The sequence below is a fragment of the Accipiter gentilis genome, chromosome 18 (genome assembly GCF_929443795.1).
Source record: "Accipiter gentilis chromosome 18, bAccGen1.1, whole genome shotgun sequence".
Lineage (NCBI taxonomy): Eukaryota > Metazoa > Chordata > Aves > Accipitriformes > Accipitridae > Astur > Astur gentilis.
Genome location: NC_064897.1, coordinates 7,387,629 through 7,404,283, shown reverse-complemented (window position 1 = coordinate 7,404,283; position 16,655 = coordinate 7,387,629). Strand labels below are relative to the sequence as shown.

The 16,655-nt window shown below is 40.4% G+C and overlaps 1 protein-coding gene across 1 annotated transcript in view; it reads right to left on the bottom strand.

Moving 5' to 3' along the window:
* The window catches only part of DYRK4 (dual specificity tyrosine phosphorylation regulated kinase 4), a 45,881-nt gene that overhangs the window by 21,309 nt on the left and 7,917 nt on the right, over positions 1-16,655 (bottom strand). Inside the window, exon 2 of the mRNA XM_049822175.1 lies at positions 345-428. Coding sequence (XP_049678132.1) covers positions 345-428 — 84 coding nt within the window. The remainder of the gene's footprint in view (positions 1-344; positions 429-16,655) is intronic.

The window sequence follows — 16,655 nt, the reverse complement described above, 5'->3', positions numbered from 1 at the left end:
AAAGTAAAGGAGCAAAGCTCTCAATCCAACCAACTTGAATGAATAAGTTTTCTTTTCCAATACTATGGAAAAGTCTTTAAAACCTTAGAACAGAGATTCCAGTGGACTTTCTATGAAAGCTTCAAGAAAGAAAAGTGGCTAGGCAGAAGAAATGCCTCAAATGCTGCTGAAGAGCTAGCAAAACCAAAATACTCGCAGGCACTTGGGACAGTCATACAGCTACAGCAGAAATGGAAGAGGACAGGGAGTAAAGGACTTCCCTCTGCTCAGGTTCAATTATTATAAGGGGTCTCTTAGAAGACAAGCATTCCGAAATTTTTAAAGTCAGCTGAAGAGTCACGTACCTGATGGAAGACTCTGTTGGATCCCAGATGATCTCTCTCTTGAACAGTCAGTTGAGACTGAGAAAATGCATCCACATGGGAAGACTGCAAACATGAAATGATGCTTTAATAAAAATTATTCTGGAAAAAAAATATCCTGAAATCTCTGTATGGTTTCTGTGTTTCTTTCCTTTGCAGCAATGTCTGTGCCAACACAGCGTATGAGAGAGGACCACAAAAGCTGCTGAAAATGCGCTACGGTCTAGCAATTCCTCTCCCAGTTGGACAGCTGTTTTGTGGGCAGGTGCAGAGAGAGCTTGCTTTGCTTATTATGCCTCTCAGCATGCTTGATATGCCCATGTGGTCAGCGGAGGGGAAGGGGGGGGCCTTTGCTATCCCTAAATATGTGCTTGAAAGCTGACAGTGATTGTGCTTGGAAGGACAGCTTTAAACTGCCTCATGTGGTAGATTGTGAGCCCGTTCATTGTTAATTAACCAGCATTAAACTGGTTCAACTTGTGGCACAGATTTTATGACAACACAAATCAGTGTTTAAATTTACTGAGATATGGAAAAAAATCCATTGGTTCCAGTGGACAGATAATATTAGCAACAAATACATAAAAAGAAACATGGGGAAAGTGCTAAAGGGCTCATAATTTTTAGGATTTTGCTGGTGCTTTCAGCAGGTTTTTTATAAAGATAAACATGATAAGTAGCACTGTACATTTCTGTCCAAAAACGGACTGCAGGGAATTCCAGCAATCTTTACAATAATTTAGATACTGAAAACTCTGTAGCTAAAGCAGCTTGGAGCTCTGCTCTATAGGCTGGAGTGAACCCCACTGGGTTTGGTCAAAAGTGCTCCCTGGTCCCTGGGCTCTGAGACACAATGTCGTTCCACTTGTAGTCAAAAAAATTCTTTATCCAAGTGGAGACATCAGTTCCACTATAGAGGTTCTGAAGTTGTAGAATAGCAATATTTTCTCTAGAAGCAGAGGAACTTGAAGCAGGGAACTTCAGAGTTTCAAAATAACATATTTGCAGCCAAAATTATCTTATGGATGTGAGCTGCAGATTAAAAATACTTAAATAAAGCAGCATGGCATTCCTCATTATCTGTTTTGCAGCCAGGGCTTCCATGGCCTGTACCTATCACACAGTCTTAAATGGGCAGAACACCTGCTGATGCTAAAGTCTTTCCTCTTTGCAATGACTTTTAGCCTATGCAGTGCCAGTATCAGTGCCAGGGGATCACTTTTTAAAGGCCTTCATCATGGACTTCAGTTAGTCCACATGAAAATATGTCTGCATACTGGAGGAGCATGCTTAATGTGTTTTGTACTGGCTAGTGCCATAAAAATCTGCCGGGATGCAGCCTAGCTGCACTGGAAGGGCCTCTCTCTGTGCCTGAAAGAAGGGACAACTCTGATTAGACTGCTGCCTCTGTGCCAATACGCTGCATATATATGGAGGAGCAGTAGTGGGTGAGGTTTGTGTACAAACTGCTCCATGCATATATAGTGACTTCGATATATCCAGGGCGCATCGGCATTGCTACAAAGGGGCAGCTCAAGCTGAAGATACCTGTACAATGGCTCTGAGACATCCTGCTCTGTGAGTTTGGAATAGGTGCTCAGGGAGGCTGTGGGATCTCCATCCTTGGAGATGAGGTTACATTAGAGAACTCTAGAAGACACTTCCGAACTAAAGATAGAGAGAAAACTCTGTGTGCAAATCTACCTGATCACATGAAGGAAATGCTGCCCTTTTGACATACAGGTTCAACTGTCCCACCATCAACCATGAAGACAGCACTAAAGCTGGGCAGACCAGCTACAAACTGCCCTTTGGACAGCTGTGCTGTTAGTGCCCATGGCAGGTATTTTCTCTTTCTTTTCATTTGAAAAGTTGGGAGAAAAAAAAAAAAACAAACCACAAATAAGTCTTTCTGCAAGCTTAAAGGGTAAACTTCAGTTTCAGAACAAGCTGAGAACAACAGCTCTAGGTTTAGCCTTATTATGCTAATTGGGTGCAGTTTCAGAGGAAAGGTCATGGATATCTGTGGAGCAGAGGAGAATATTAAGAAAGGGAAAGGTACTAAGACCTGTCTTTGCAGGACATAGTAATTCCCATCTTTGGAACTGGAGATCAGCTGGCTAGGGATAAGGGATTATGTGCTGTAAATCCAAAACATCCCCCGAGCCACCACAACAAATGCTCCCAGAAGACAACCACTGGATTACTGCATCCTACACATGACTGTCCTAGAGCGGGATGTACTTTGCCCAGTGCACCAAATATCCTTGTGGTCACTGTCCTTCAGTGTGAATTTGCATAGATGATCTATGGAAAACCCAGTGCCAGAGTATTTTTGCAGACAAACACTTCACATGCAAACTACGTATCCTGCATTTCAACGGAGAATCACGTTTGTTATGAAGGTGAGTCTAGGATCCACATTCGTAACTCTACTAGATATATCAACCCAGCTCTTAATAAGACTATTCATTTTAGTGCATGCTATACTTTTTCTCACACTTCATCTACACTTTACTCCCAGCTACTTTTATTTGTCAGTTTCTGAAACAGATTAAAACATTATACTCCATTTAAAGGCAGTTTCTTAACCCCTTTGTGCTTTTCTAACTACAAGTCAATATAAAGCCGGAATTTTAGAGACAGCTATCACTGAAAACCAATGAAACAGTAGACTTCCCATACCTGTACAGACTACTGTCTTCACTCCAAAATGTCGTTTTCTTAGCAATACTTTTAAAAGGCTATGCAATGATGTTTATATTACTAAATATCAATTTCAAAATATATTGTATTTGCTATAGAGTATGGACCATTCCCCAAATGTCTTTAAAACTCAGCAAGACCTAAGGAAGCACCTGAGTGAGCTCCAGGATGTGCTGCCAGAATTTGGAATCCATTTAATTTCTATTCACTGGGGAAAGATTAACAAGATTCTGAGATGGGCATTTCTCCTTTTACACTGCAAAAGCAAAATCAGTCCACCAGCCCATGGCTGTGCCTTTTTTTAATCATGGAAATTTGTGATTCTCTTTGCCTCTCTTTCTAAAAACCTACTTATTAAGGGTTTATAGTTCTTCAGTGCTCTTTGGGAAATTTATTCAAACCACCTTAAAATCAATAACTGGTCAACCCTCATAACATTCCCCCAAATAGGTGCATACCATAATCTGTTGTCCATGAAAAATGATCTGTGCCTACAACAGTCGGGCTGGTGGCTGAATGGGGAGCAGGTGGACTGATCAGTTAGTCCACAACAGTGACTTATTTGACGGTCTTGATCCAGAAGACCCATCAGCTGCTACTCTAGCAAAATCCTGTACATCTAGTATGGGAACTACAGCTGAGCTGTTGTGACTGGTTTAATTCTGGCAGATGCACTCTAAAGAAAAACTGCAGCAACTGTTACTATTCCACTGCATTTCACTCCTGGCTGTCCCACTCCTATAGCACTCAGCCTGTCCTACAGCTCCAATATTGCACTTCAATCCCAAACTATCATGTCCTGCTATTCCAGCCCTTCAAATCATGCACTACCTTGCTAATTCCCATTATCACTCAAGAAACAGAACAATGTCCTCATTCACTACCTGGTCTGCAGTCATAAGGAGTTTTAGATACTGAGCATACAGCATTCTGCAAAATCAGAAATTGTGACACATTTTCATAATTCCCCAAATTGTCAGCTTATTTTTTTCCAGTTCCCACAGGAATCATAAATGAGTTAGAATTTTAGAAATGACAAAATACACAACTATATAACACATAGATTGCATTGTCTCCTCACTTAAATGGGCACTTTCTTCTCTCTGTCCTCTATCAAAACTGAATAAAGCCTGTAGAACGCAATGTAGGTGTTAAATCATGCAATATATTAAAAAGCCATAGCGAATGCAGTCTCACTCTCTCAAAATACAGTAGGAACATAAAACATTTTCCCCACCTTGTCAACTATTTCTGTCAGCATAACTGCAAGAGCCGTTAACTGCAGGATGAAGGTTGTTTATTCCATTCGGTGAATGCATTTCAGGAAGCCCACCTTCATCTAGTCAGAGCATAGCAGGATCAGTTTCATACACAGTACCCTGATCAGAAAAAAATGGATAACCCTTCTGCTTGGCTTCAGATTTAAATTTTTATCCCGGAAATATGCCAGTGACTATTAGCTGCTCTAGTATTCTTTTGGTGGCCATCTGTTCCCTTTCTCAGCCTCCTTCTAGCCAAATATAATTTTCCATATTTATCGTGGCAAGTCAGTAATAAGAAAGACAAATATAACAGGATTGGCTGTTCTCCTTGCCGGCTCAGTCTGTTCTTTCTCACTGAGCTCATGTGCTTGTGAAACCAAAAAACACTTGAACTTGTATTTTTTCAAAACCTGTCACACTGACCTTGCTATACAGTGAGTAAAATCTATTCACCAAAACTGCCCGCCTGGAAAATGAAAATAAATTACTACCTCAAGGGTTGATTTCTCATTGGACATTATGTGTCATTTACTGAGGACCAAACTGTGGCAACTTGGTCTGTGGTTCTTGTTGGCAGGAGTGCAGACCTGCTCTGCCCTGTGAGATACTGAGGTTTTCATTTTGGTGAGGACACTGAGACACTTAGTGAGGACACTTAGCTGCCGGCCTGTCTTTCCTTTTCCTCTTCTGGGTGTTGTGCATGTGTGATGGAGCACTGATGGAGGCGTCCCTATCCCCCCCACCATCTTAGGGGAATATCTAAAACCGAAAATAAAGTGTGCTCTCCTCCTTCATACAGCCAAGGAATGGCATGTTCCTGCAGGTCTTAAATCTGTCGACAACCCAGAATAGTTCTACTTTCACTCAGAAACCAGGGTTTTCAAAGAAGAAATACATGCTCACCCCCAGAAGCTATTCTAGAAGGCCGTCACTTTTAGCGATGCTCCTGGAACGAGCACCACTTTTCACAGTGTGGTCACAGGACAAACAGCCGTTCTTTGGCATTCATGCTGGGCCACGCAATAGGTCCCTTGCTGAGGCGCGCCATCACTCCCATTTCCATCACTCCCCCTTTTCCATTCTTTCAAGCGTGGCAACTCTCTAGTCAACAAATCCTCCCCAGTATTACACCTCACATACAAGAGAAACTTCTCATTCTCTAGCCAAATAACCACTCAGACTGTCACGCCAGCAGGGCTGGTTCAGCCCTGGGAATGCATGGAGATGCCATGTGCTGGAATGCAAATTAAACAGCACAAACACGCATCAATTGTATTTAAGTTAAATCACTCCCACACAAACATATACAGACAAATGAGCATGTGCGAGCACATACAACTAGTTACACTCCAACTCCTCTCTCCTGCAAGTATATTAAGCATTTCTGAGCAATCTTCACCAAGGTCCACAAGAAGGGATTTAACTAAGGTAGTCCGTGGCATATATTCTAACTGTGAAAATCTAGGTTTGTGATACTGGAAATTATCAGTGCAGTCCACTCTTGATATTACATTTATGTACTACATAGGTGAGGAAGGACCGCGACCGCTACTGGCACTTGCTAATAGCACTCAGTGTTCTTCTTTCGACCAGCTGTGCTAGGTATGTGAGGTGGGGTACGTGACAGAAAGCCGCACACTGCATTCCCTCTGGCTTGTTGTCATGCAGCCATTCTTTTCATTAGAAGCTTTAGAATACAGCTTTACGTAGCTCCACAACCCTCTGGGCCATACCTTTCCTTCTCAGGTTTTGACTCTTGTTGAGAAATTATTAGCATTCCCAGGACAGCCTACACAGAAAGGAGTGAAGGACAGATCTGACCGTGCACTCAGCTGTCCTCTACTTTTATTTTCTCTGATTTATTTCTGTTCTTTGTAATGATTTCTGTTCTCCTCATTTTATTTTATTACATTCTTGTAAGCATATTCAAATTTGCTGTGCTAAGTCATGCAGGAATAAAAACAATCTTCAGGATGATTCTTTTCTCATACCTGAAGAGGACCAACTAATTTTTGACAACACAAGAAACTGTATAAAGTTTTCTCCTACATTTCTCAACAATACTCTCAAGGCAAGAGAAATCTGCCAGGATTACTACTAAGTTTCAGTCATGATACACTGAAGTAAAAAGCAGTGCATAAAATGTTTCAGCTATAAATTACAAAGCAGTTTTGTTAAGTTTGTTAAATTTGAAGGAAATATTTATGGTCTTTGTAACTGTTTTAAAAAAACAAACATGTTTCTGAAAGTTATTTAATTAAAGAAGCTAAGTGCAATGGTAGGTAAATTCCTCGTGGATGTGATCACTGGCTGTGATCATCACATAGGCAAAAACTTAATTACAAATATACTGAGTTTGGCAACATATCTGTGAAGTAGAATAGTATTAGAGGTAAAGGAAGTTAAAGAACTTTCCCTGCAAAGGAACAGGCATTCTGGAGTTGGAAGAGGATTCATTCCACCTTAGCCTAAATCTTCAAAGTAAACAGATTTCCCTGTGGAAGTGCCCCTGTCTTTTTATTGTCTTGGCCTGAGAAGGAACCTATGCAAATAATGTAGACTAGCTATCCCAAATTTTTATGTCCCTAAAATCAGATTAGATGAATTCTACTCTTTATACCATTTACTGTGCTCTTCCTGCCCTTCAGTCCTCTTGATCTGAGCGAGGACAAAAGACACAGAGGAACAATGACCTGAACACTGTCTCCAGCCCTGTGGCATATGCACAGGCTTGACTAGTGCCATGGAGAGTCAAATGCTGCCGCTGCAGGCTGAAGCAGGGAAGGTGAATACCAAAAGCCCCTAAAGAATAACGTGAGTGCAGTTGCCAGAAAACTTCTTAAATCACTCCTGCTCTATTTGCTGTAATAAAGCATATGAACTATATCAATAAGACTATTGCAAAATCCCTGCAAAAGGAATGGGTGATTTAAGGGTTTGCATACATTTACTTGGGCAAAGATCCCACCAGATGAACCAATTAGTCCAAGTCTGCTGGAAATAGAAAAGCCAGTAGCACAGTTTCTGACTTCTTTAGAATGTGTCTTCAACAGAAGACTGCAAAAGCTTGGGATATGATAAAGTCGAGTTTCTAACATTTAAATTATCTGCTAGCAAGTTGGCTTTTTAAAGTTTATTAACAATTCCTATCACAGTTAGGATCTGCTCTTTCTCCTAGCAAACAAGAAAAGCAAATTAATAATGCTGTTCATTTCTAAAAGGGCCCAAAACCAGATAAGAGTCATGAATGTGATTTTACATAGGAGGAAATCAAGGCATTGTGCAGCTAAGGATGTAATTACCATAAACTTGGGAGCTAATTCATAATGTCTGAGCAAGGGTCCATGACTGAATTCAAATAGAATTTGGGTACATGGGGATTTTCCAAACAGCTGTTTGACTGTATAAAGCCACCAAGACCTTAGCAACATCATCATTTCTAGGAAACAGACTGAGCAAACAAAGGACAGCCTAGAAATCAGTGCTTAAACAGATTTTTCTAAAGCATCAATCTGTTCTTAGGACTATTCCAAGAACAGACAATATGGTTATTCCTGGACTTACAAACTGAAGAGGAATCACATGAGAAGGAGGAATTGGACATGGACCAGATAAGCTGATTTAAATCGAGTGGGGTGCACAGATGAAACATAGCTTTAGATATGTTGAAAAGTCACAGGCAAAAAAAAGTTGATAGGCAAATAAGATCATTATCATGATGGAAAAGAATTTTTAGCTTTCCTATCAAGCCCTGAAAGCCTTGCAAGACCTTCCTTTCAACAAAGAGCTCCAGCTGTTTCTACCAATTGGCAGCTCCAACTTGGGAAACGCCTGGGTCACCCCTGTGATGACTGGAGGTGGAAGCTGGAGAGGCTAGTCCAGAAGAACCAAGGTCTCCCAGTCCTTGTAGAGATCATAACTACACTTACTAAATACCTTCACAAATACTACCGACATCAGACATTCACCTGTGCATTCAGATAGACTTCCTAAATAGTGCCATCTGTGAAGGAAAATCAGGGGCATCATTTCACAACTTTATTACTTCAGAGGGGTTATACTAGTATAAAAGTAGCAGCTCATCAGGAAATGACCCCTCACATTGATTTTCCTGTAGAAGGTCATTTTAAACAAAATGATCAAATGTCAGGTTTAAACTTAGAAACACACATTTTTTAAAAAGGCAGAACTTTTGATTTCAGATTGATACAACTCACTGGGATTTCTATAGAGCATCTTTTTTTTTTTTCTCTAAAATAAAAAATAGACCAGCTGTCTACAGGATACATATATTTTTAATAAACCACAAAGCCTCTCACATAAACCTAAAGGTCAATCTGAAACCTTTTGCAGAACCCTAGGTACTCTGGGATTCTACAAATTAATTATTTGCTCACCATTTATGCAGAAACCTATAAGATACTCCTGTAACTGAAAAATGTTAACTGTTCTTAACTTTGCAGCATTAATGTTAATGTTTTCATTAAAAATTGTCATCTTAGTTCCACTTCTCCAAACAAATTTAAATAATGATTAATCCCATAAAAATATCATATGGAATTGATGGTAGATGGTACAACTGATCAAACTGTCTTCCTTCTGTTTTCTCGTAGTTATTTTCCATTCCTCACAACAGGTATGTCATAACCTAATACAGACATTTGTACATCAAACAATAAAAACAAATACCAACCACTATTACCTTAGGCTGGATTCTTCTATTTCTTCTCATTCGTAAACAAGAGCTATTGAAGAAGCTGAAATCACAGCAGCTCTCGCTGCGTCTTTCTTTCCCCATAATGACAAAGCTCCATGTTTTAAATCTGCCTCCATTAAATTGTTCTCCTTGTAATTGAAACTTGACACTACTGTTCACCTAATCCAACCCGGCCACACAGGTGCCCCTCTATGAATAACAGCATGGGCTGATTGATGATTTTGATGGGGGAGCTGGCTGGAATCCCATCACATGTTGGTTTACCACAGTTCCCCAGCACTGACACAAACCAAGTAACATCAAACCGAACTGCGAATAGTAGCGTATTTGCTGACGTGCTATGAAATCTTTGAGGACTTAGCGCAAGCACAACATGTTCGTCAATTAGGCTCAGCGTGATTGCAAAACCCTCCCTCGAGGCACCACAAGGTGCATCATTTGCTTTCCTTTTCTTTCTTCTTTTTTTTTTTTTTTTTTCTTTTTCAAAGACACAGCCATAGCTTTAGCTCCCCTGCTACAAACATAAACCGTCTAATGAAGGTAATTCAAAGGTAATTCAGAGTTTTACTGAGAGTGCCCCAAGCATTTCACTCACAGCTTCCTCTTAGCCCTCAAAACTACTTGCAGTCTTGGAATGACTGTTTCTAGGTAGTCCTGTCTCTGCTTAAATGTTAATCGTCTATGCGCCCTGACAGCCTTTTAGATATTCCATCAGCAAAACAAATGCTTGCAGAAGGAGCAGCCCTAGCTTGGAATATTAAGGGAACAGACTTCAGTGATCTTTTATTCAGCACGCCATAATCTATTTTTGTACTCCTGACAGGCTCCAAGGGGGAATAGCTAACACTTAGTCTCAATTCATTATTTTCTTTACTTCTGAGAACGCTAAAGCAATTCACGTTTCATAAAAAGCAGAAAAATGCAGACACAATTTTTGTTAAAGTGAAAGAAAGATTTTAAAAAGCAGAAGAGCAACACAAGCCTTATGACAATAAAGCCATAGTGGGTCTGGAATAAAAAAAAGAGAATAGAAATCTCCAGATAGGCTTTTTGGAAAAGACTGAAATTAATACCAGTTAAATTTCTTATATTTTTACCGTTAAAAAATCATTTTACAAACACTAACATTATTTGATCCTTCTTTCAAAATGTTTTCATGCAAAAAAAAAAAAAGATTCAGGACCTCAGAGACATTGAAATTATATTCTCTCCTTAGTCACTTTTTATTTCCTTTGGAAATCTGAAAAAAAAATGGGAGGGAAGGAAAGAGAAGGATGAGAAAAAAAGATAATTGGATGACAAAATAGAAATGCCAAGAAGTCAAAACCCCAAACTGTTTTAATTTTTAAAACCCAAAGAAACAAACAATAAGATCTGAAGACCACAACTTTTCTTACAAAACAAATAGAATCTCAAAGCTTGAGAAAGACTTTAGAGAATCAGCAAAGAGTTTGTTCCACATGGCAGGAGATACAGCAATAAATTAATAAATGGGAGGGCTTGCGCTATAATGTCTATAATGAACAATTTCTGCCTTTGCCTTCATATCCTGCTCCAATTCACATCAGTGAAGTGTTCCTCTGTTTCTGGGAATCAAATTTAGAGCTTGAAAGGAGACAAGGGATGTGATGGAAAGTGGAGAAACTGTATGAAGTCAAATAAGTTTTTTGTGAAGTCTAGTGGAAGATGGATCATTCCCCAGATCCTGAACCACAGCCGCTATGAACTGAGCAAGTCAACATGAGAAATGTGAGCTTCCATTCAAGCACTGAGAAACCTGTCACGGCTCCCCTAGTTTTCACAAACACAATGCTTATGAACCTGACAAACAAAAGGTGCCAAATAACTCTGAACATTTTAGTGTAGGTTACGATACATGCCAAATTAACTTGGAGGTGTCAGGAGGGGGCAAATGGACTCTTTTCGCAGATACTTGAAAAAGTTAAGTCGATTTGAGAGAAAAGACAGCTAAATGAATCTGCACCAGCTCCTTTTAGAGCTCAAAAAGTGCCAGTGCACGGCAGTGACTTAACATCAGTATACGGCTAGAGCAAATATTATTGACATGTGGAAAATAACAGATATTAAGAGGTTTAAATACCATCCCTCGAGGTTTTTAAAAGATGTGTAGATGTGGCGCTTAAGGACATCATTTAGTGGTAGACTTGGCAATGTTAGGTTTATGGTTGGACTCGATCATCTCAAGGGTCTTTTCTAACCTAAATGATTCTGTAACTCCATGATTACCAGTTTCCCAGTGCAGATGTCCCAACCAGGCACATCCCAGACCCTTGAGAGCTGAACCACCTTCCTGCGAGTTCAAACTCACAGTGCTCTCTGCCATCACAGCTTCTACTGCAGGGGTTACTTGTTTGCCCACCTTACTGCAGATATCTCCTGCCTCTGCTGAATAGACCTCAGGCCTCTTCCAAGCAACAATGCAACTGACATTACTTGTCTTCCCCTAATTTTCCCATTTACATTACACTAAAATCTTCTTGTCAGTCTTGCAGATCGTTTCCTCTTGTATTTCCCTAGAAGTTTCTAGAGACCTGCTGCTAATCATAGGCTACGTCTCTTCTACTGTCATCACTTCATTTCTTCATAGAGCGCTCAAAGTAAAATAAAATCATTGGTTTATTAAAACAGTACATGTAACAGTTCAAGACCCTCCTCTACGCCTGCACACAGCTTCACTACACCTCTGATTCTCGCAGCTACCTGTATGGAGCAAGACTCTTTGCTACACGCAACAACCCTATATACAAAAATTACAAAGCAAATTAATGCATACCAATCAATATAGATGCATGTAATTAATTACATTTGTTTGCTGCCCAGGTTTGGTGTTCCTTGAGGAATTTTTATTTAATGAATCTTTTTTGGTTAATGTTTTTATAGATTATTTGACTGGAGTTATCAGTCAGGCGTCACGACAACTTTGTGCAGTTAATGATATATAACACTGCTAGGTAGGGACTGACCCACAAAATGTGGTCTCAGCTGACACCAGTGGTCATAGCCAACGGGAAGGTAGAAAAGGAGGAAAGAAGATCAGATCACTGCAGAACAATGAAGTGTTACACCCAGAGAGGCAATCAATCGCAGGCATTTGCAGCTGAATAGCAGAGTTTGATAGTAGGTAATCTGGGAAGACTGTTGGAAGAAGGGACAATTTAAGAAAAAGAGAAAACACTTTCAAAACTGGACAGTTCAATTCTGAATGCAAAATACAAGTAAAGCGGATAACTGAATTAAAAAAAAAAAAAAAGGCAGCTGTATATGCAATCACCTGAAAATCTTCTATCACTCCTAAACTGAGAGAAATCAAGTCCCAGTCAACAAAATAGATGGCCACAGTTTTTATGGGCAACTGCATCATGGCTGCCAGTGAATGGTTTGATGGAAAAAGTGTATGGCAAATGTAATCTGAATGAGCAGATAAGTACAGGAACAAACTTTGTCTCTGCAGAGGAACTGTCTAACTATTATCAGAAAACAGAACCCAGATTAAAAAGGAAAAAAACCCCAAACAATAACAACAACCAAAACAAGAAGTGTGACTTTCCAACGTTCTGAATTAGGCTGATGAAAGAAATTGCGTCTCTCTCCAAACCTTACTTCGCTTATGTACTTAGTTATCACAATTGCAATTACAAGGCTCCTACTAAAAAATAAAGACAGCCCTATTCATATATTTTTGATTAGGAATAAAAACAGATCTAATGATCAGGTGGAAGTATATAGAGGCAGGATACAACTTCCAGGCACATCCCTCTGCCTACATTTTGCTTTTGACTAGCTCTGGGTGACTTTTCTGGGTGTTTTGAATGGTTCTGCCTTCCTGCAAGGGCTGTCTGTGAAGCCCAGGGACCTTATTTAGGGAGGCTGGACTGTCTACTGCTGGTACCTACTTTTAGCTATTGCAAGAAATCTACACTTAGCCGCACAGGTTCTAGTGGCCAAAAGCCACTTTTCAGAAATGCAGGTGCGTGCTGAGCGCAGGGGTTCGCTGCTGCCCACCCCCTCCTGCCCTCACCCAGTGCTCCCCTCATTGAGCAGCCCATGCCCACCTCCCTCCCCAGACCCGCGGCAACACCGAGCCTCTGCAGAGGCACGGTGCTACGGCCGCAGCCAGAGCTCCAGAGGTGCTGCAGCATCAGGAGGAAGGGGCTCCAGACACGAGGGGGGTCCGAACTGCCTGCCATACTAGCAGCACTGCCACCCTCGCTGCAGCCTGCTCAGGGTGCTAACTGCTCCTGGCAGCGCTGCCTTCGGCTGAGGGGCCAAGGGAGCACAAGCCTGGCAGACCTCCTTGATTCCCCTCTGATGTTGGTGTGCGTCACCGACTGGGAACCACTGGCCTAGCGGGATGTTTCTCGGTGCCTGGACGCCACGAGAAGCCCCTGGGATTCAGACTGCAGTCTGCATTTCACGTGCTGTTATTAAACCGAGCCGTCAACTATGACTTGAGTAACACGTGGTTAAGGCAACACCTCTGTGGGGGAGACGTGAGTTAATAGCAGTCTGAGGCACTGAGTCAGTAAGATATTTCAGCACACAGGTAATTTGAAGTATGCAAGCGCTTCTATGAACTTCAAAGGTGAGTTCTTACAGTCTTTGCTAGATCCAGGTACTGACGCAATCTCAGTACACATGCTGAATTTTAATACATTAATCTCACTGAATTAAAGACAGATGTGCCAAAAAGTCCACACCTGGCACACGAGTGTTGCTACCGTTAATTTAAATAAAAGATTTTAAGTATATGTTCTGCCTCAGTTTCTCTTTGGAGGGGACGAAACTGTTACAAATCATGCCCAAGCGGGATTCCAGGAGAAATATGTATTTAATAAAGGAGTTTTCCTATTATTTCAGGAAAATACTTTAATAATAGTCTCTTCACATGCATTATAAATACACATAATATTAGGGAGTTTTCAAACAAGAACTATTTCCTTAACCATTACATATTATTGTACAAAGAATAATTGGGGTTGAAGTAGATGATCTCAAGACGTGCCTTCCAACCTAAACAGCTCTGTGACAGTAATACTGCAGTATCACCGCTCACCATACACCCAAAGGTTGTATTGACCTGTCTTTTCACTGGTCTTACCATAGTCTTGTCTCACACTTTGGACAATAACAGTCATTTTCTTACCCTGTGTCAAAGACAGCCCCTGCATGTTCAACTACAGAGTGTAAAATGTCATAATCAGACCGGTAATAAATCATATCACATGTTAACGAAAACAAAGTTTGCTCATAAATCCTTTTTCCCTTTCAGGGAGATGCACAGAAACCATGAAGAGCATACAGAGGAGCTACTGCAGTATGTACTGGGTAACATGGCTCAGGAATGATAGCGATCAAAATTTGGGAGTTAGGCAGAGTTCCTGCTTAGAAACAGGCTGGCTGTGATGTGTGGAGGACAGAATGCTTCACGTCACTTTAATAACATACTTCCCCACTCTTTCAGGAGCAGCTGGAAAAATCTGCCTCCAAATTTCTTTGGCAAGAAAGATGAATCAAAGCAAATGAAAAAAGGGGAAGCAGGAGCCAATCTCAGCGGAGACAAGCTCACTCATGTTCCAAAGTATACACAGTTCAGCAGAGAACATAGACTCTATTATCACTTATTTTTTATTACAACCTCACTGGGGCTAATGAAGATACAGTGCAGAAAGGTGATAAATGAGAAGAATCAGACCTTCTCTATAAAACTGCATAATTAAAGGTGGAAAATATATCCCATAACAACCATGATTTTTCTTTAAATGATGGTCTCGAAACTATTCAGTGCTATATCTATATCTTGCTGATTTAAATGTTCCCAGGAACTTTGGCAGCTCTCCACTTCACATTTACAGTTCCTTTGCAGGTAACCTAAATTCAGCCAGCTCTTAGTAAATATATCTCATCTGCCTTTGCTTTGTGGGCACACTTCAACCTTCCTAGAAAAGGCTTTGGGCCATTGTGTCTGCCCAACACTGGGTGCGGGGATCTGTCAGAAGGGCAGATAGAATGGGTGCGGGCAGCCAGGCGAGGCACAAGAGCACTGAGACCCATCCGCACGGCAGGAAAATGAGCTCCGAAGTGTTCACTTAGGGATCTTTTAGTCAAGCATACCAGCTGGGCTGCTTCTCCAAAGCTGGCAGTGGCTTCACGGTTACTTCTGCACAGCCATGTGAACACAGCCAGAGAGAACATCTTTGTTCTCTTGTTGGGAATTGAGTTCTACCTAAAACCACTACAGAACTACTAGATATTATTAAGATTATTATGAGAAACCTGCTATGTCTTCATAGATGTGGACGCAGAGCTTTAGCATACATCATCTCCTGCAGAAAATCAATGCCTTTGATGTAAGATACACCTAAATTCAATGAATGCTGGAGTGGTCACGCAGAAGTAGAATTTTAAAACTCTAAAGGTTACAGATTATATAAACCTATCATGATGATTTCCATCTTATCTTCAATTTCCTGTAAAGGTTATAACCTTTAACAAGCACTACTCAAAGATTTGTTAAAGCCAGAGTAACCCATAATCAAGCAAACTGTACACTGGAGGCAGTGAATGTAATCAATTTCAGTAGAATTTCTATGGATGAGGTTCTATCTTTTGAAAATTCAAAAACCACTTAAAAGATTTCAGAATATAAGCATTTCCACTGGAGCTCTCCAGCTTATGGGATTGAAACAGAGGTCTGGAAAAGGAAAAATTATTACCAAAATTGTTCTTTTTTACCTTTGGAATCTTATGACCAAGCATAACTAAGTATGAATTGTCACTATAAATGGAAAACGGGGAAACAAAAATGCCTGTGAGTCTTCAACTAACAGTCCTTAAGGTCACTATAACAATACTATTTGGACACCGGTGCAGGAAGCAAGAAACTCAGCACCTTAAATTGGTATAATTCTATTGTCTTGCTACATTTGAAACTAAAGCAGTTTTCAGTGCCAAAAGCCTATGTGTCCTCTTGCCATAACCTGATTAAACAAAGACATATTTAATGTTCAGCCAAACTCTTCTACATTGAAGAATATATGGCTCAGCCACCCTAAAAGGCAACTCTTATTACCTTGGCTCCCTATTAAAAAGAGATACCCCCCCATACCAGGAGAAATTATCCACCTTGTAAAAAAAACCAAACAAAAAGTGACCAAGCACAAAAGATCATAGGTAAAATTAAGTCTCTGTATACCAAGCAGTAAGCACACAATGATGCCTTTAAGTTCTTCCTAGGGTATCCACCACAGGTCAACTTAGAATTGCTCCATGCAGTGAATTCTTCTGGGCTTTTCCAAAGTCACCAGGAAATAATTTATATTAAAAAAAAGAAAAAATTTACAATCTTAGTTATGACTGGGTATTATCCTCAAACGACCTGACCAAAAGCCTCCTGAAATCAAGACTGATCACAATTTCAGTTGGCTTTGAAGCAAACTTCAAAGTTCTGGACCTGGTGGCCTAGATGATATTGCTGTTGTTAAGAATGAATTTCCTGAACTGTGTTAGCTGAAATCCAAGGTCATATTCTGAGAGGATGAAATGTAGGTAATTAGCAGATATCCCTCACATACCATATCTTTTCCTACT